Source organism: Capricornis sumatraensis, chromosome 3, assembly GCF_032405125.1.
Source record: "Capricornis sumatraensis isolate serow.1 chromosome 3, serow.2, whole genome shotgun sequence".
NCBI classification, from domain to species: domain Eukaryota; kingdom Metazoa; phylum Chordata; class Mammalia; order Artiodactyla; family Bovidae; genus Capricornis; species Capricornis sumatraensis.
The window spans coordinates 163,258,750-163,277,610 of record NC_091071.1 but is presented as its reverse complement, the minus strand read 5'-3'; the positions used below and the strand labels follow the sequence as shown (position 1 = coordinate 163,277,610).

Here is an 18,861-nt window from a genome sequence, read left to right as displayed (position 1 = left end):
TTTTGTGAGTTGAACATTTGCATACTGCATGACCCAAAGATTGCCTTTCTAGGTATACGTAATAGGGAAACCCCTGCAGAGGTGGACAGAAGCCTTATTAAAGAAATACTCATTAACATTTTGTTGTAATAGTTAAAAAAAAAAAGGCAGAAAGAAGCCAAATAGTCATTGTTAGAACAGGCAATTACATTATATATATTTACATAATGGATTGATACACAGCAGTACAAATGAATTAAATGCTATTATCGGTGTCGATATGAATGAATCTTAGATATACAAGGCTGAAGGGAGGAAAACAAATCAGAGAACAATACAAGCACTTTATTACTGCTTTTACAATAGTCAGATCTAAACAAAATTACATTAAGGGCTTTATAGATATGTGGTTATAAAGACTTATAAAGGAAAGCAGTGAAACTCAGGACAAGAGTTAACGTTGGTTAATTAATATAAGGAGACTGGTTAAGAGATGGAAAATTGATATGCTTTTGTGATTGTCCTTGAATCTAAGAAAAGATGTATTAATATGTTTACTATCTCTCACAGGATATAGAGGTGGGGGCCAGAGAGTAGAGGCTGGGATGACATGAAAGCCTCAGGATATGGGAGCCAACAATTTGTTGCATCCCTGAGCATGTGTGTCTTGCCCCATGTCTGGAGGTGGTTAACTTCTCCTCCACTGAAATCGGGGCTAGTTTGATGACTTGTTTTGATCAATACAGAGTTGAAGTAATGCTCTGGAACTTCGGATTCCAGGCTTAAAAGGACTGGCAGCTTATGCTTCCTCGCATTTGGTGCTCAGTTGCCAAGCTATAAGGAAGGCCAGGGTATTGATTGGCAGCTGTTCAGAGCCACACCCTGGAGAGCAGGGGTCATTTTTGATGGTCCAGCCCAGCTTAGCCTCCAGCTGAATGCAAAGAGAAAGGGAGCAGCTAGCCCACAAAGACTTAGATCAGTCAGCATGGATCTCAGCCATCCTGCAGAATTCAGTCCTGGGGTGGTTTGTTACTCAGCAGCAAGGGGAGCAGTACATACAAAGAATCCAGTGATACTGGCAGGCTTCTGCTTCATGAGTTGACTGTGGGGTCATTGTGTGTCATAACTTGTGTGCTCAGCCGCTCAGTCATGTCCGACTCTGTGATCACATGCAGCCCACCAGGCTCCTCTGTCCTTGCAATTTTCCAAGCAAAAATACAGAACAGGTTGCTATTTCCTACTCCAGGAGATCTTCCCAACCCAGGGATCAAACCCACACCTCTTGAGTCTCCTGCATTCAATCCAAGGCAGGTGGATTCCTTATCACTGTGCCACCTGGGAAGCCTGCTTCAAAACTTACATGCTGGCAATTCACATATAGTAATCTGAACATATGAAACACTTCAGAATAAAAATATTTTTATTAATAAAAAAACCCCAGACTTACTGCAGATTGTATCTCCCTAGTTTTGGTTTGTATTTTCTATGTAACTGTGATTAAACATCTGTTCTTGTTTGAGCAATGATCCATTTGTATTTCTCTGTGAGTTGCCTGCTCATATTCTTTGCTACTTTATCTATTGGGTTGTTCATTTTTCATATCAATTTCTAAGAACTTAGCATATTAAGGAAAATAGCCCTCTTATGTCCAATGTTTGTATTAACCAAGTATCTCCCTCAGTTTGCCACTTATAAAACTTGACTTTGTGGTATGTCTTGTTGCGTATAATTTTTAACTTGTCATTAGTCCAAACCTGTATGCAGGTCAGGAAGCAACAGTTAGAACTGGACATGGAACAACAGACTGGTTCCAAATAGGAAAAGGAGTTATGTCAAGGCTGTATATTGTCACCCTGCTTATTTAACTCCTATACAGAGTACATCATGAGAAACGTTGGGATGGATGAAGCACAAGCTGTAATCAAGATTGCCAGGAGAAATATGAATAACCTCAGATATGCAGATGACACCACCCTTATGGCAGAAAGTGAAGAAGAACTGAAGAGCCTCTTGATGAAAGTGAAAGAGGAGAGTGAAAAAGTGGGCTTAAAACTCAACATTCAGAAAACGAAGATCATGGCATCTGGCCCCATCACTTCATGACAAATAGATGGGGAAACAGTGGCTGACTTTATTTTGGGGGGGCTCCAAAATCACTGCAGATGGTGATTGCAGCCATGAAATTGAAAGATGCTTACTCTTTGGAGGGAAACTTATGACCAACCTAGACAGCATATTAAAAAGCAGAGACATTACTTTGTCAGCAAAGGTCCATCTAGTCAAGGCTATGGTTTTTCCAGTTGGCCTGTATGGATGTAAGAGTTGAACTATAAAGATGGCTGAGCGCAGAATTGATGCTTTTGAACTGTGGTGTTGGAGAAGACTCTTGAGAGTCCCTTGGACAGCAAGGAGATCCAACCAGTCCATTCTAAAGGAGATCAGTCCTGGGTGTTCATTGAAAGGACTGATGTTAAAGCTGAAACTCCAGTATTTTGGCCACCTGATGTGAAGAGCTGACTCATTTGATAGAACCCTGATGTTGGGAAAGATTGAAGGCAGGAGAAGGGGACAAGAGGATGAGATGGTTGGATGGCATCACGGACTCAATGGACACGAGTTTGGGTAGACTTCGGGAGTTGGTGATGGACAGGGAGGCCTGGCATGCTGCGGTTCAAAGGTCGCAGAGTTGGATACGACTGAGCGACTGAACTGAATGGAAGTCCAACTTATAATTCGTGGGTATCATGCTTAAAAAGATGGCCCTCCTCTAAGATGATCTTTTAAATCATCTCAAGTACTTTTATGGCTTTATTTCATGCCTAAAAAGTTTGAATTAATTTTGTACAGGGAAGTAGGATGCAGGTTAATTTTTTGTCAAGATGACTAGTCAGTTCCAATAAAAAGAACCCAAACATCCTCCACTAACCTGAATTTAAGTCAACAACCTAACTCTTGTATCTTAAGTCAACTTCTGGACTCTCCATGGTGTCTCACTGATCTTTTGCTTCGCTATGCCAAACTCTTAAATTACGTTTCACATCTGTAAACTGTTCTCTTTTCAGGATTTACCTGTGCACTCACCACGTTTACTTTCCCCGAAAGAACTGAATCTGTCAGTTAAATGTCGGCGTTTTAATCATGATTGCATTGCATTTAGACTGGGGACTGTAATAGGACATGACACCTATACAGGATTGACTTTGGATTTGAGAACAACATGTGTCTGCATTAATTTGAATCTTTTACATCCTTCACAGGATGACAGAGCCTGTGAGTGAAGGTTGTGGGCACTCATTCTGTCCACAGGGCAGGATCCGGGTCACACCCCTGGGCTCCACTTGCCACAGCTCCCATCCCCTCCTTTTCTGCAGAATGTGAGCCTGTGACTCATGCCAAACCTCAGTTCACACCCAAGATGGTTACTAATTGCCCAGAAATTGTGGAGAACACGCCACTGTTCTTGCGCTTAAGGACAAGCAATAATGATGTCATCTTCCGTGTGGAACTGAACGGATGGTTTATAGGCACTTAAAAAGCAGCTTGACCTTGGGCAAGCTGCATAATCTCCAGGCTTTTTCCTCCTCCCTTGCCTGTAATAGGTGAATCCACCTGGTTCAGAGTGACGTGAGGACTTGAGGGAGGGAAGAAGGGGACACCTACGTACCTTGGCTGAACCACGGAGCAGGGCCAGATGTCAAGGCCCAGGAGCTTCTCCTGTATGTCCACCTGCACCTCCCAAACCCCAGGGACACTCGCCCAGTCTACAGGGTGGAGGCGCACCCCTCACCCACCGCCACCACCACCACCCACCTCTCCCAAGCCAAAATCAGAAGTCAAAGATGTTTATTGTTCTACAGACACTTCTGAAAAGAGATCTAATTGAGAAAATATACAAAGCACTTCAAGAGTTTTTATCTCCAGAGAGCACCAAAGTCTGACTGGAGGTGTCAGAGCCCTCCTCTTCAGGGCTCGGGCTGAGAACGGTTAGCATATCGAACGATCAGTAAAAACATGCAAAAGTGAGAAGGAAAAGGAAAGTAAACGCTGCATTCCCCCAAGCAGAGGGGGCTGGAATTCCAGAGAGGAGGCAGGGTTCCCAAGTACCAGCTGGCTCTCCCTCCCCTCCCCCCCACCCGTGGTTTCCTACAAGAGCTCTACCCCAAGACAGCAGGGAGCCCCCCTCTCTTCCAAGGACTGAGCATCCCTGCTCAGTTCTCAGCTGGCAGGGTCACCCCTGGACAGGAGAAGACACCCCCACCCTGTTGCTCTGTGGCTGTGGCCAATGAGGACCCCGCGTGTGCTCCTGGGGGCCAGTGCCCCCAGCCCTGGCTCTTTCCTTCTTTGGTTCCACCTGGAGATTGATTGTGCTTGACGGACTTATCTGAACCCCCCACCGCAAACTCCAGGCTCCCACAGGTGGGCTGAAGGCACTGACTGGAGTCCTGGGGACAGCCCCAGGACAGCCACCTTCCCTTGTGCTCTGGGAGGGGTGGGGCGGGGGTCCATCCTTGGGCATGTTCCCTCTATCCTCAGTTCAGGTCTGAGAGCTGCAAAGTAGGGGATGCGTGCGGAGCAAGCAAAAGGCCTTTTAGGCCCTTCCCAGCTGTGCAGACGGTCCTGAACCTCACTCCACACCCTCTCCCCCGACCCCATCCCTTCGCCAGAGCCCCCACATGCCTGGTTCCTTCCGTCCTGTCCTTCCCCTTGGGCCACCAGTGCCGCTGTGGGCCAGGGCCCCAGGGACCTGACCTCAAGATGCTGGTCACAGAAACCATCTTGGGGCGTCCCCTCCCTCCCCCACACCCGAGAGGTCAGCAGAGGGGGAGGCCTTGAGAGGTCACAGCTCTGGTACAAGGAGGCAGGCAGGGCTGGAGAGAAACGGGGAGAGAGACATCACATCTACGGGGAAGGCGTCCAAAGTACAAGCTAAGCAGGGTAAGGAGGGCCAGAGAGTGGCCGGAAGAGAAGACGAAAGAGGGTGGGGGCGGGGCCTGGAGGTCGGGGGCGGGGCTTCACACCACCCCGCAGATGACCGTCTCCACCACGAAGGTGTTCTCAAAGTGGCGGATGGCGTTGCAGTTCTTGGCCTCTCGTTTGTTGATCCCTGGGAGAGAACAGAGAAAGTCTAGTGAGGCCTGTGTCCTGGCCTAGAACTGGCTGGGCCACGAAGGCCACCAGCCTCGGAGTCTGAGCAGGGTCTCAGGACCAGGGGCGGGGAGGCCCAGGAAATGACACCCATTTCACCCAGAGGCAGCATAGTAAACCGGCATGAGCGCAGTAGCCGGAGTCAGACCTCACAGCTCTGCCACCTTCCTGCTGTGTGGTCTCAGGGCTGTTTGTTGACCTCTCTGCGCCCCCTTTCCTCATCTCTAAAAGGGGCAGCAAGAATAAAAGACGACAAGGATGATGATGATGACTCACACTGCCTTAGGAGGACAGAGAATGTAAAGCAGTGCCTGGCATGCAGTAAGTGCCCAGTTAACATTAGCTGTCGTTACTGCTGCTGCAATCCCAGCTCTCTGACAGCTGGTCTCCAGCTCCGGGGCCAGGCTCAGCTGGGCTGTGGTTTGGAGCTCAGGGCAGGGGCCAAGGTGGGTGGAGATGGCCACTCACGCCTCCGGGTGGCCCGGCGCCGCAGGCGGTAGGTGTCCTTCCCGCTGCACAGGTGGTAGATGAAGGAGCCCAGGGCCTCCTTGTCGCTGACGTGCTCCGTGACCACCATCTCCTCCTGGATGATGTACGTCTGAGGGAGGTAGGTCCCCCTCTGCAGAGGGAGAGCCGCCCAGCACCAGGTCAGTACTCGGGCCCAACCTCAGGGTCCCCAACTGCCCACAGACCTCCCCCCACCGACATCCTTCTGCTCACTCGAGTCCCCTCAGCACCTGAAATGCCCGGCCAACATGCCCACCCCTCCATCCAGAGACCGCATGGCTCACCCTTCTGACGTCCCCGGGCACTTCCTGCATCTGCACTGCCAGTGAGTCGTGTGTGTGTAGGCATGTGCGCATGTGAGTGTGGGCATGTGTGTGTGCTCACACACACGAGTCTGCCCCCTCCCCACCCTAGGGGAAGTGCTCCTTCGAGGCAGGGCCCTGGCCTCCTCCTTGCACTGCTGTCAATAGGGCAACATGGGGCATGGCCGTGAATGCTAAGGAAGCTGGTCTCAGTTCTTAAGTGAGGGAGGCAGAAGTGGGGGGCTGGAAAGGCAGAAAGGAGATGCATTGACTCTGTGTGAGGGAGAAGGGAGCTGGAGCCAGAGGGACTGACTAAGGGTGCTGGGACCAGGTGACAGCAATGCCCAGGCCCCCCATCACTGCTGGCCCCAGAAATCTCCCTTGTCTCATGGTGGCGGGGGGACAAGGGAGGGACAAGACGCTGCCGGGGTCCCGCTCACCTTCACATTCATGAGGAGCTCCCAGAAGTTGCGGGGGGGCAGTACGATGGTGGTGTTGAGCTCGATGACGTAGCACTTGTCCAGGGAGATGTCATGATAAGCAGTGAGACCCTGAGCAGAAAGAAAAGGCCACATCAGTGTCTGCAGGTGAGGGCTTGGCCCCGGCGGGCTGTGCGAGGTGTGAATCCACGTGCTCCCAGTGATGTACCCCGGATTCCTCAATATCTGGGCGGGGCTCCCTTCTCCCGCTCTCCTTTCCTGCTGCTGCTGCTAAGTCACTTCAGTCGTGTCCGACTCTGTGCGACCCCATAGACGGCAGCCCACCAGTCTCCTCCGTCCCTGGGATTCTCCAGGCAAGCACACTGGAGTGGGTTGCCATTTCCCTCTCCAATGCATGAAAGTGAAAAGGGAAAGGGAAGTCGCTCAGTAGTGTCTGACTCTTAGTGACCCCATGGACTGCAGCCCACCAGGCTCCTCCATCCATGGGATTTTCCAGGCAAGAGTACTGGAGTGGGGTGCCATTGCCTTCTCCATCTCCTTTCCTAGGCTGTGTCTATAGTAGATTCCACTTACTAGATGAAAACACTATCAAATGCTTCAGTTGTGACAAGGATTCTTCTCGGGAGGTTACACAGCTGAGCTCTGAGAATCAGGGTAATGCCCCGACTATGATTCTCATCAAACCTGGTAAGTCCGGCCACCCCTGCCGACCTCCGAGACCCTTAGCGAGATGCTCCGCCCCACCCCCGAGTGCTGCATCTTGAGAAGATGTCAACGTGGAAAGAGCTCATTAAAAGGAACACTGGCCTCGCCCATGAGAGCCAGCGTCTGCAGCTGTCAGGTGGCCCAGGAGAAAATCAACCATGACGAGTTCATAGTCAGTGATAACCGCAAGAACTACATGATAAAGGCGGGGTCTCTAAACCCCCGATGGACCTAAAGCATAGACGTCTGCGCTACGGTTTGTACTGCAGGGGTATGTACTCCAAGTTTGTACAAAGGGTGTGGGCATTCTCCTTTCATGTCTGTTGGTCCTCCGGGTGGCCACCCGCCACCCCCGCCCCGGCCCTGGCCGGCCTCACCCGCTGAAAGTCGTGGATGATGTCTGCAGGGTCGCCGCCCCCGAACTGGGGCACGGGCACGTTGATGCGCTCATAGTTCTCCTCGAGGTAGATCTTCACGTCCTCCTCCAGCTCCATGTGACTGTGGGCCTGGGAGGACAGGGAGTCTTCGTAGAGGACGCCGCAGTGGAAGAAGTTGTCTCGGGCCAGCTGAGCAAGGTGGGGAGCGGGGCGAGAGAGAGAGACAACCTAGTCACACAAGGCACTCCGCGAGGCCCCTGCTGCCTGCCCAACCACTCCCGGCTCAGAAGGCCTGGGGAAGCGGGGAGGGCGGGGCTGGGACACCCATCTCACAGATGCAGAAACTGAGAAACACGGGAGTCAGGGAGGGTGAGCCGGGTGTGCCAGTTCCTAGGAGGATGATTTCGCTGAGGCTCAGCTTCCTCATCTGTAAAACAAAGTGACCCCTTCTGCTCCCCAAGTCCATGAGTCTATGGCGGTGAAAGGGGATGGGCCAGTGGGAGGACAGATACCGGAGAAAGAGCCTGGAGTAGGGTCGGGGTGCCACCCTCCACTGCCACCAGGGGGTGCCCGCCCACCTTCTTGCAGCCTCTGCAAGGGGCCCTGGAGACCTTGGAGGGCCAGGAACGGGGAGGGACTGAGAGTCAGCCTTGTTATCAGATGCTGGTGGCAACCCCCGGCCTCCTGCCCCTCCCCAAGCTGTTCAACCTCACACAAGCCCCACCACCTCCCCGGACCTGGGCCTCCTGAGAATCCTTGACAAACGCGGTGTCCCCTGTTTGAAGGGCCCGCTTATCATTCCATCAACAGGGAAGGGAGGTGGCCGGGTGCGACCGAGGCCACGTGACTGACTGGTGGCCGCAGGGGGGCCCCCTCTGGCTCCTCCAGGTCACGACAGGCAGACGTCCCTCTCTGTTTCAGCTGCGCTCTCCCAGAAGAGAGAATCATCACACATGAATCTTACAGTCCCAGGGGTCCCAGGGCGCAGGCGCAAGGCTGCTCTGAGGTTCCCCATGCCCTGAGAACGAGGCATGAGTTGGGGCTGCAACCAGAGGGGAAGTCCAGGACAGCAGCACAGCTGCAACAGGAAAAGGCCCCAGAAAGCGAAAACCAGGAACCAGGGGGAAAGCAGGTCGTGGGGGAGGAGAGGATGCCGAACAAATGGGGAAGTGGGTGGGTGTGCCAGAGCTGAGGTTTCAAGGGGAAAGTCACCCAGCCTGCAAGCTCTTTAGTGAATTCCACCCTAGAGAAACTGGGTGACGAGGAAGTCAAAGCCCAGGGCTTGAGGGTGAGAAGGGTCATAAACGACGGGCAATTCCCAGCCTTTTGGTCACTGAGATTCCCCATGTTGTTATGTTTATGGTCATTGAGCAAACTTTCATTGAACTACCTTCCCTTCCGAGAACTTGGCGGCCCTGCCTCCCTCCCCAGGCCTGGGCAGATGTCAAGGCTGCTGTGACTACGGCCAGGTCTCTGGCCCAGCTTTGTGCCCAGATAGCCTGGGCGAGCAGATGACCAGGTGTGATTGTGGGCGGGGGCCACCCTAACAGGGGCCGGAGGTGACTCTGTAAGCCACCCTCCACCTTTCATGGGTTGTAGCTCAGATGACCAGGCATGGAATGGGAATTCCTTGAAGCGTGACCTGCAGGGCACAGGGGGCCAGGCTCTGAGGGCCTGCAGAGTTCTAGTTTCTGCTGCACCCCGAGTTTTTGGTGCTGATTCTCTGGGGTCACCATGGGAAGGGGCTGCCAGCCTCACAGCCCAGATGCTAATCCTGCCTCCCCCATCACGGACTGTAGTCCCGGGAGAGCTGTCAGCTTCAGATGTGTCCAAAGAGACAAGTAAGGCCACTCCTCCAGACCCCACGTCAGTCAGAGGATAGCACCCCAGTCCTGTCTCCTGAACCAAGACCAGGGAGGAGGAGGAGGCTGCTAAATCTTCTAGGCTTGTGGGGCACTCCTCCCACCTGGGGGGTGGGGGGTTCACTTCCTCCTCTAAAGGCCACTGTTTCGCCCCACCTTCTTCTGCCCACCTTACCTGAGCCAGGAAGAAGTATCTGTAGATGTAGACGGAGGCAAACACCAGGCCCATGAGCAGCACGACCATGCCCATCGACAGGTAGCACACGCCGCCCACGGAGCCCCCCTTCTTGTAGCGGTGGTAGGGGGGCCGCTCCTCCTGTGGACGGCAGTGCAGGGTCAGCCTCGTGGTGGTCCCACGTCCGTTGGGGATCCCTCCCGCACCCCCATTTCCCAAAGTGAGGCCTCACCCTGCTGGCTGACAAGGAGCCTGGGGGGCAGAGGCAGGGGAGGGCGATGCTCGGGACACACAGAGCATCATCTGGAAGGAAAGGAAGCATCCCCAGGGCCCCAGCTCTTCCCTCTAAAGAGAAACCAAGCCCCACCTGGAAGCCACATAAAATGACCCACAGGGACTCAGCAAGAGTATTTTGAAGCCCCTATGCCATTAGTCCCCTTCATTATACCAGCTATGACCACAGTAGATTCTTTCAAACTGGGGATGGCGGTGGGGGGGGGGAGCACAGATGTGACCTTGATGACCATGCCTGGCCTCGGAGCCTGTAGGAACCAGGGTGCACCGGGCAGGTTGGGAGCCGCTGCATCAGACCAAGGAGGTTCCCAGTAGCTCACTGGTGGGGACAGGGCTCCAGGAGGCCCCCAGGGTCTGGGCACGTGTGCTTGTCCCCTCTGGCCTGCTGGGCAGCGATGGAATAACCAGGCACTGGTGTGGAGCAGGCTGTCAGGAGCAGAGCCCGCGGGGTGGAGTCTAGAGGCTTCTGGAAGCCAGGGCCCCTCTGCCGGGACGGAAACGTGGCTGTGGTGGCCAGGGCAGGAGATTCCTGGAAACACCCTCTTTGGGGAGCCAGGCCCTGGCTCGGGACAAGTAGTTACAGGGCTGCCAAGAAATAAACCATCCTGACCCAACTCTGGTCCACACCAGTCTGGGCCAGCGGTTGGAGGTGGGTGTGTAACTCAGAAACCCTGCTCTCCCCAGAGCACTGGACTGAGAGTCTAGTGACTCGGGGCTCTTACCCAGCTATGTGGCCTGGGCCATTGCTCATCTTTATCCACCCCTGCCCTAGCCCAGGCCTCATTCACCCTGGAGACCTCGAGAAGGCCCAGGCCTGGCTCTGCCTCCAGGGTCCACCATTCAACCTTGCCTCTATGGTGTTTGGATGCAGCTGGGTGAGGGTAGGGGCCCTGCCCTACTCCCAACCTCGGGGACCTAAGGCAGAGTTGGGGGTGCAGAGGGGAGGCCCAGAGCCTGGACCCTCTCATTAACTGTCTGCTTAGTGCCCTGTGTGTTTCCACTCTTCACCCTGCAGCCAAGGCTGGCAGTGTACACACAGTTCAGGTCGAAGTTGCCCAGGACAGGCCCTAACTCTCAGTGCACACAGGGGGCTCAGCCTGGAAGGGGTGGGGTACAGGCCTGCTGTGCTTGAGGTACAGGGGAGGGTGGGACTGGGGCCTCAGGGAGCAGAAGGGCGTCTCCTGTGGGGCTGTGTGAAGCCTCCTGCCTGGGGCTCTCCCCTCTCCCCACTCCCTTCCTGCAGGAAAGTGAAAGTGAAGTCGCTCAGTCATGTCCGACTCTTTGCGACCCCATGGATTGTAGCCTACCAGGCTCCTCAGTCCATGGAATTTTCCAGGCAGTACTGGAGTGGGTTGCCATTTCTCCAGGGGAATTTTCCCGATCCAGGGATGGAACCCGCATTGCAGGCATAGCAAATGCCTGAAAGACGCACCCCCATCTCAAGGCACACATATCACCAGGCTAGTGACCCCCACCCCACCCCCCTGCCTCCAGCACCTTGGGATGGAGACAGAGGATGGAGAGGTACCCCTGTCCATCCTGCCCCCCCTCACAGGCTGGGCTATCTGCAGCCTGGGGCCTTTCCCCATCCTGGCCCTGCTGCGGGGTCCCTGTGATCTGAAGAAGCACCTGGTGAGACCACCCATCTGGCTGGCCTCTCTCCGGCACCCGGGGCTCCCTGGCAGCACTGACCACGGTCACTAGTGCCTGTGGCCACTTCCCACAGGACAGCTGCCAGCAGTGGGCGGGAGGCTGCAAGGGCTTTCTCTCTCCAATGGGCTCCCAGGATCAGTGCAGGACAGGGTGACCGATGGCCAAGCTCGGCCAGTGACTCACAGGCACAAGCCACCCAAGGGACCCACCATCTTAAGTGGGTCCTCAGGAAAGGTGGGTGACCCAAAAGATAGGCCAGGCGCCACACCCCCTGCGAATCCTGCCCCGGCGACACAACATCTGTATTCAGTGAGATGGGTGGGGCTGCAGAAGCCAGAGGTGCCCCCAGCAGGGGCCGCGTGCCCCTGTAGGGAGCCTCTGACCCTCCGATGGTCCTCCTGTGAAATGTGAACAGACTCGTTCTGACAGGGTTTTGTCGGGATTAAAGGAGACACAGGCCCTGAAAGCCCTTTGTAAAGGATCAAGTGTTAGATAAAAATAGCAGGTCTTTATCAGATAAACCATTCCTTTTTAGGGCCACCACCGCAGCCAGCTGTCGAGGCTGCACTGTGGCCATGCCTTGCTCCAGAGAAGCAAAAGCAAGCCTGTGAGAATTGCTTTAAAAAAAAAAAAAAAAAAACAGAAAACAACCCAACAACAACAAAAAAGTCAGTGGTTATAAAGCAAGAGCTGAGGGGGCCTGTCCATAATTGAAGTTCAGGAACAAGGTGAGGCCTACCAGTTTTACAGCCGCCTTTCAGCTCCTGGCTGGGGCAGGTGCCTGGGGGAGGGGCTGGGCAGGGCACGGAGGTGGGGGGAGGGGTCATTAAGGATGGCAACGGAGGAGGGGCCCCAGAGACAAGTGAGGCCAGGCTAGTGTGGCCAAGAAGGACAGTCTCCAGCCGGGACCCCTTGATGCCCCACGCCCATGTCCTCATATGTCTCTGTCGGGGTCCCTGTGAAGGCTTGGGACGCACCCCCCCCCCCACCTTTCCCAGATGTGAAGTGGACAGTGGTTTCCGATCCTGCTTCCCACGTGGCACAGTGGTAAAGAAACTGCCTGCCAAAGCAGGAGACACAAGAGATGCGGGTTTGATCCCTGGGTCGGAAGATCTCTTGGAGCAGGCAATGGCAACCCACTCCAGCATTCTTGCCTGGAGGATCCCACAGACAGAGGAGCCTGATGGGCTGCAGTCCATGGGGTCACAAAGAGTTGGACGTGGCTGAGCACACATACACATCCTGCCCCTACTAACAGTCCTGAGTGCACACCCACGGCTCACGCCTTGCTCCCCTCCCTACCTGACACCCCTCTGCCCTGGCCTTCCGGAGGCCAACTCCCCAGGCGCATCGTGGCTGAGCAGTGGCGACTGGGGAGAGCAGACCCAGAGGCCGCTAGTGTCCCAGCTTCCAGACAGAGGCGCCAGGAGGTAAAGCCCCACAGAGGTGGGCCACTCTCTGAGGCCTGTGGGGAGCCTGGGCCGGAACCTAGGATCCTACCTGCTCAATGCACCCAGGATGTCGGCCGAGGGGGATCCTTCCTGAAGTCGCCACCACCCCCCGCCCCCCGAGCTGCTTCACCTGTCATGCTGGAGCCCCAGGAGAATGCCCGCCCTCATATGGAGCAGTTACCCCCCAGCCAGGCATTTGGGGGTCTTCCAGAAAGCAGGAAAAGAAAGTTTCCACGGCAGCCGGGTGTCCCAGGCAACAGGCCTCACTGTGCGCTTGTGTGGAGCATGTGGGCCATGTGTCTGGGACCCAGGAGGGGCCCAGGCCTCGGCCGGCCTGTCTCACGGAGCCTGCGGTAGTGTTCACTAAATGATTTGGCAAAGCCAGGCCCTCAAGAGTCTGGGGAACTCAGCCAACTGAAGCATTAACTCAGAAGACTCCCCCCCACCAACCCCCCGCCCCAGGGCTCATGGAGAGAGCTCCCAGTGACTTTCCCTCAGTAACAATGTTCAGAATAGCTGCAAGCAGATGAAACTCCAGTTGCAGGCTGCTCGGAGGAGGGTGGCAGGGGAGCCAGAAATGCACCCACTGCAGACCCAGGCCTACGGCCGTGGCCAGGGTCCCCACCCTCACCTTCCCAGCACCATTCCTTCTTCCTGAGCATCTTTCTTTCCCAGGCTGCAGACCACAGAGACGAGGCCACCAGTGAGAGACACTGTGTGTGTGGGTGAGGGAAACAGAAGCCTCGCAGGGGTAAGGGGGCTGGGCCTCCTCGCAGAGCTGTGCTCAGCAGTGCAGACATCAGCGGGGTGAATGCTGAGGACTAGTCGTGAACCCTCCATCAGTGAAACCCAGGGTGGCCCAGGGACCCACTGCTGCCCCAGGAAGGATGTGGGCCGGAGAACACTCCCCACAGCCCTCTGCTCTGCTCAATTGCTCTCCTGTTCTCCTCCTGACAGGCAAGGGGAGACCCCAGAGAACAAAGGCCGAGGAAGATAGACGCAGAGCTGGCAGGGCATTCCTGGGGTCAACGGTTCACCAGGCGCTGGCTGTGCTCCACTGGTCTCACCAGAAACATTTTTTTTCTTCCTGGTAAGAGAAACTCATCCTCCGTGGCAATTTGCTGACAGCCTGGAAACACGCAAGGACGAACGGGCTGAGGGGAGCCCGAAGAAAAGAGGGAAAGGAGAGAGAAAGCAGAAAAAAGTCACCGCAGCCCAAGCCCAGACACCAGAGCCCCTCAGCAAAGGCCCGGGGTCCGGGGACGGGGGGCAGGACCCCCAACCACGGAGGTCCTCTTAGCCCAGCCCATGGGGCCGGTGGGTGGGGATGAGGAGCCCTGCTCCACCCTCTGGGCTGGTTAGGGGACCCTCCCCCCACCCCCCCCACCACTGCGGGATACCCAGCTCCCTCCTGCCAAGGACCTGAGGCAGGGAGGTGGAAAGTGAAATCTGATCCCCAGGTATGTGGGCTGGGGGAGGGGGTGACATTAATCAAAGGCCAAAGCCGAGGAGAAAATTACAGCACTGAGATGACTTGTATTGACCTCACTTCTCTCCTCTTGGAGGCCCCCAGCCCAATCTTTTGAGTCTGTACATGCCCACACCTGGCTCTGTGCGTGTGCGTGTGCGTGTGTGTAACACATGGGTGAGCAAAGACAGAGGCAGATGGTGGGGAGAGGGGAACTGGGCTGAGAGACATAGGGCTGGCCAGAGGGTGCTAAGAGGGGTGCTTCCCGTCCAGCCCACTTTCCGAGCTGGCTTGTGGCCAGCTGCCCATCAGTGCAGGCAACTCATTATCTCAGAGCCAAGCACCACGTGGGGAGGGTGGGCAGCTGGAGGCCCAGATGGGCCCCCACCCCCATCCCTTCCCAGGCCCCACCGAGGAGCTTCCTTCCAGCAGCAGGTCTGGGGACAAAATCCTCCTTGTTTCACTTTTCTGCAGAGAAGCAGAGGGAGGCCCACAGTGAGGATGCTACTACCCCTAGCCTGGCCCCAGGGGCCTGCACTCAGGTTGACATTTTACTGTGACAGCTTAGAGGGTGGCTTCATGGGGGAGAGGCACTCAGGAATGCCTCTATTCATCAGCTGGTCCTTCCAAGGCTTTAAGTCTTATTTTTGATTCAGTTCAATGACCAGGGATGGTTCCAGGGTCACCCCCAGCCGGAAGAGACCTTCTAATAAGCTTTCCTCTGACAGCCCATGTGGTTCAGACAGTAAAGGATCTGCCTGCAATGCGGGACACCTAGGTTAGATCCCTGGGTGAGGAAGACCCCTGGAGAAGGGAATGGCAACCTACTCCAGTATTCTTGCCTGGGAAATCCCATGGACAGAGGAGCCTGGCGGGCTAGAGTCCATGGGGTTGCAAAGAATCAGACTGAACGAAGAACACTCACTCTAATAGACTGAGCAACTAACACTTCCACATTCTGACAACCCATCAGCACGGGACCAACCCAAATGCCCTGTTTTGGTGAAGCAGTCCCTGCTCATGCTGTCCTGGGCTACTGTAAATGCTGGGCGCCTCCTGAACTTACTGGTGAGGTGGGGGGTCATGCGGGGGGAGGGGGTGGCCACGGCAGGGGGGCTTGCTCTACATCAGGCACTGGATGTGGGGGCAATGTGCCCACGGGCCGGTTAAGGCCACAGGAGGTTCACAGAAGTGAACTCTCTTCCCAAGGCTCCAATTCCATCAGGGGACTGGCAGGGCCAACGTGCAACACCCGAAAGCCTCCCCTGAGCCCTCAGGGCTGAGGAGCTGTGAAAGTTTATTAATAAGCAGATCTGATGTAAAGATGCTGGGATATTAACCCTCCTCCTGGGGCCCAATGGCTCCCCCTTGCCAGTTAAGAGTGAGGGGGACCCTGCCAACTAACAAGGTTTGCCGGGGGTGGCAAGCACACTCAGCAGGCTGGAGGCCACTGCAAACAGCCCCCAGGGAAGAAGATGTTGATATTTCCATTTCATGCTGGGTGAGGGGGAAGAGAGGACGCTGGACTTGGGAGCCAGAAGCTGGATGTCAGATACTGCCGAGGCAATGCTGGCATCCGCCATCCCTCCCGACACCACGAGCAGGCTGCCACTGGAGAATGTGCGGCTCCTGCGAAATCTGGCAGACCTTCTGATGGAGTTTGAATTGCATCCTCCCACTGTCTGGCTGATCCTCCCTCCTGCCTGAGTTTTGCAGCTCTGGGCGTCAGGGTCGTTTTCCAGGCCTCAGCTGGGTACCTGGCTCTGGGAGAAGCAGCTGGGAGAAGAAAGGGGTGAGCGTCCTGCACTCTCTGGGGGCAGATGGGGAGGAAGGAGGTTTAAAGAGCCTCTTGCAAACTTTAAAAGCTGCAGGCCAGGCCTTCAAATAAGAAATGTCCCCTTCCCATCCAAGCATCAGAAGAAGACGGAGCTGCTCTGATCCAGGCTGCAGAGCAAACCCCCCAACCCAGCCTGGGTGTTACTGATGCCGCAGTGACCACGCCAGGGCAGGGGAGCTCGCCAAGGCTCTTCCTGGAATTCAGCACTCAGGGAATCTTCACTTGGGTGTGTGACACCCACCTCTGACCACCCTCTCCTGTGTCCCCTTCTCCCAGGGCACAGGTCATTCTGCAGCACCCGACATCCCAGTAGCCAGCAACGGGACGGGGACGGGCGGTGTAGACACCTTTGCCGGGGCCACTCCAGAGCCAGACTGAACCAAGCTCTCCCTCCCCTCCTCGCCCGCCACGCGTCTGGCCCCTCTGGGCCCTCCCCTGGTCGGACTCCTCGCAGCTCAGACAGTTTTCCACCGGCGGAAATGCCTCCTCTACCCCAGGCCGGAGGGAAAGGGGAGGAGGGGAGCTGGCGGGGGCGGGGTGCACCGAGGTCCGCCCCCACAAAGCGCAGCCTCCGGGATAGAGGGCACCGGGGCACCGCGGGCTGGACGGGGTAGCCCAGAGGTCCAGGGAGGCGGGAGAGGAAGGAAGAGGAGGGCAGGGAGGCCCAGGCGGCCTGGGGTAGGGTGGGATCAGGGCATCCAACCTCGCAACCCCGAATCTCGAATCCCGGACGTGCGGCCAGGAGAGTTCTGGTTTATTTTCATTTCATATCTCATCACTTTCTGATCCACTAATTCAGGTGCGGACTAACAGCACATCCCTCGCCCCCCGCCCGCCCCCCGCCCCCAGCAGTCTCCCGTTTGGGACGAAATCCACAGTCCCTCCCCCTTCGTTGGCACCAGACCCCTCATCTCCTTTATTCCTCACCAATCACAACCCACCACCCTACTTTGGGGAAAACAATGTTCAACTCTCCTCCCATCCCCCACCTGGGACTCGACCCGCAGCCCCTCCTCCCTGATTGGAACCAGACGCCTATACCCCCCCACCAACATTCCTCGAACTTCTTCGGACCAGCCCCCTCCCCTCTTTGGGGACCAGGCGCCTAGGGCCCCCCTCCACTTTTGGAAGAGACCTGGAGCTCTTCCCCACCTGGGACAGCGACCGGATCCCCTCCGATTCTTCAGACTTAACGCTTTCGGCTGCAGCTGAAGGTCGAGACCCAAGCCCCCTCCCCACTTCCGGATGGGAAGATCCATCCCGGACTCCCAGCAACCCCCCACTCCGCTTTAGACCCCGGGGTCCCGATGCACCTCGGGCAGTGGCCGGAGGCGGCCGGGCGAGCTTCGGTTCCCCGCACCCCCGGCCGCCGGAGATCCCCGGCCCTTCTCACCCGAGCCGGCGTCAGCAGGATCTCAGCGGCCGGGGCGGGCGCTGGGGCCGAGGCCGAGGCCGAAGCCTTGTCGGCCTTGTCGCCCTTGATGCCGGCCACCGCCGGCTGGAAGCTTATCTTCACCATGGCTGCGCCGGCCCGAGCGTCCGCCCTGTAGCCTCCGCCCGAGTAAAAGCCACTCGGTACAGCCTCTCTCGGTAGCACAACCGCTCGGCTCTCCGCAGGCACCGGAAGTTTGGATCTCTTTCGGGTCCTTTTCTCTAACCCCACCCCCAGCCCTCTCCGCCCCCCGCCCGCCCCCACCCCGCCGAGGGAGGGCCTTGGCGCCAGCCGCGCCTGCGCCCCCTTCCCGCGGTCGGGGCTCGCAGTGACCCCTGCCGGGCGCGCTGCTCCAACCTGGGAACGTCTGAGGTTCCCGCAACCACGCACTCACTTAGTCCGTCCATCCATCCATGCATCCATCCATGCATCCATCCACGCATTCATCCATTCGTCCAATCAGGCATGGACTCTGTCCCCCTCCGCCGCAGCCTTATCCCTTCCAGCTGCTTCTCCAAGACCAGCATCCTCAGAATACAGTCTTTGTTGAATCCGTGTTTGCCGGGCAAAGGCATCCTCTAGACAAGTTTCCCATCCCCTTTACCCCACTTCCTATCCTCTTCTTCGGAAATGCTGGAGCCCCCGGTGTACCTATTCCCACCGCTCCCTCCTCCCATTTCCTCTTCCAAGGTGTCCTGGGCCCTGCGAGGAGGTGCCAGGTGCCTAACTGTTTGCCTTCGTCCTGCCTCTTGCACCCATCTACACCTCCTTCATTCTCCATCATTCTTTTCCCTTCATCCTTAGTCCCGGCAGAATCTTCCTGACGGCCCCTGGGGGTGAATGCGAAGGACCAGGCGAGTAGAGAAATGAAGACAGCCGCTGTTCTGTAACTCTCTTGGTTACCTGCAGTAAGGGTCCTGTGGGCCATTTCTCAACCACCCAGGGGGATTTTGGCAAGTGTGACGGAAAGATCCGCAGGACAGGGTATCTAGAGGCTCATTCCTCATCTTGGGATGGCTTTGGGATGCTCACCACGCCCTTCTCCGTGACTCCTCCCACTCTCCGGTGGACCCTGCGGAGCAGCCTGAATTGGCCCCAGGGGAAGGTGTCCTGGAATCAACCCCTGCAACAGTTCATTTAGAAACTAAAATTCCAAATGTGAATTTTTACGTGTTTTACCTCTTTCTCCAGATTGAACCGTTGTGTGCTGTTCTTAAAATTGATCTGGTTTATT

The 18,861-nt window shown here is 56.2% G+C and overlaps 1 protein-coding gene across 2 annotated transcripts; it reads right to left on the bottom strand.

Annotated features, from left to right (window-relative positions):
• Positions 1-3,890: 3,890 nt before the first annotated feature.
• Positions 3,891-17,795, bottom strand: ITM2C (integral membrane protein 2C). 2 transcript variants are annotated; one of them, XM_068967956.1, is made up of 6 exons: positions 17,589-17,795; positions 9,493-9,633; positions 7,456-7,644; positions 6,374-6,484; positions 5,593-5,743; positions 3,891-5,083 (listed from the first exon to the last, which is right to left on the bottom strand). In XM_068967956.1, exons 1-6 carry the CDS (start codon positions 17,712-17,714, stop codon positions 4,992-4,994), a joined length of 810 nt encoding a protein of 269 aa, XP_068824057.1. In that variant the 5' UTR covers positions 17,715-17,795; the 3' UTR covers positions 3,891-4,991. The 2 variants fall into 2 exon arrangements, with proteins under 2 accessions (XP_068824057.1, XP_068824058.1); XM_068967957.1 differs by lacking the exon at positions 9,493-9,633.
• Between the last annotated feature and the right edge of the window lie 1,066 nt (positions 17,796-18,861).

Coding starts and splice junctions, on each gene's coding strand:
- ITM2C (XM_068967956.1), bottom strand. CDS start 17,714: ATGGTGAAGATAAGCTTCCAGCCGGCGGTGGCCGGCATCAAGGGCGAC. Junction 9,634..17,588: donor TCCTGCTGACGCCGGCTCGG/GTGAGAAGGGCC, acceptor TGCCGTCCACAG/GAGGAGCGGCCCCCCTACCA. Junction 6,485..7,455: donor TCATCCACGACTTTCAGCGG/GTGAGGCCGGCC, acceptor CTTTCTGCTCAG/GGTCTCACTGCTTATCATGA.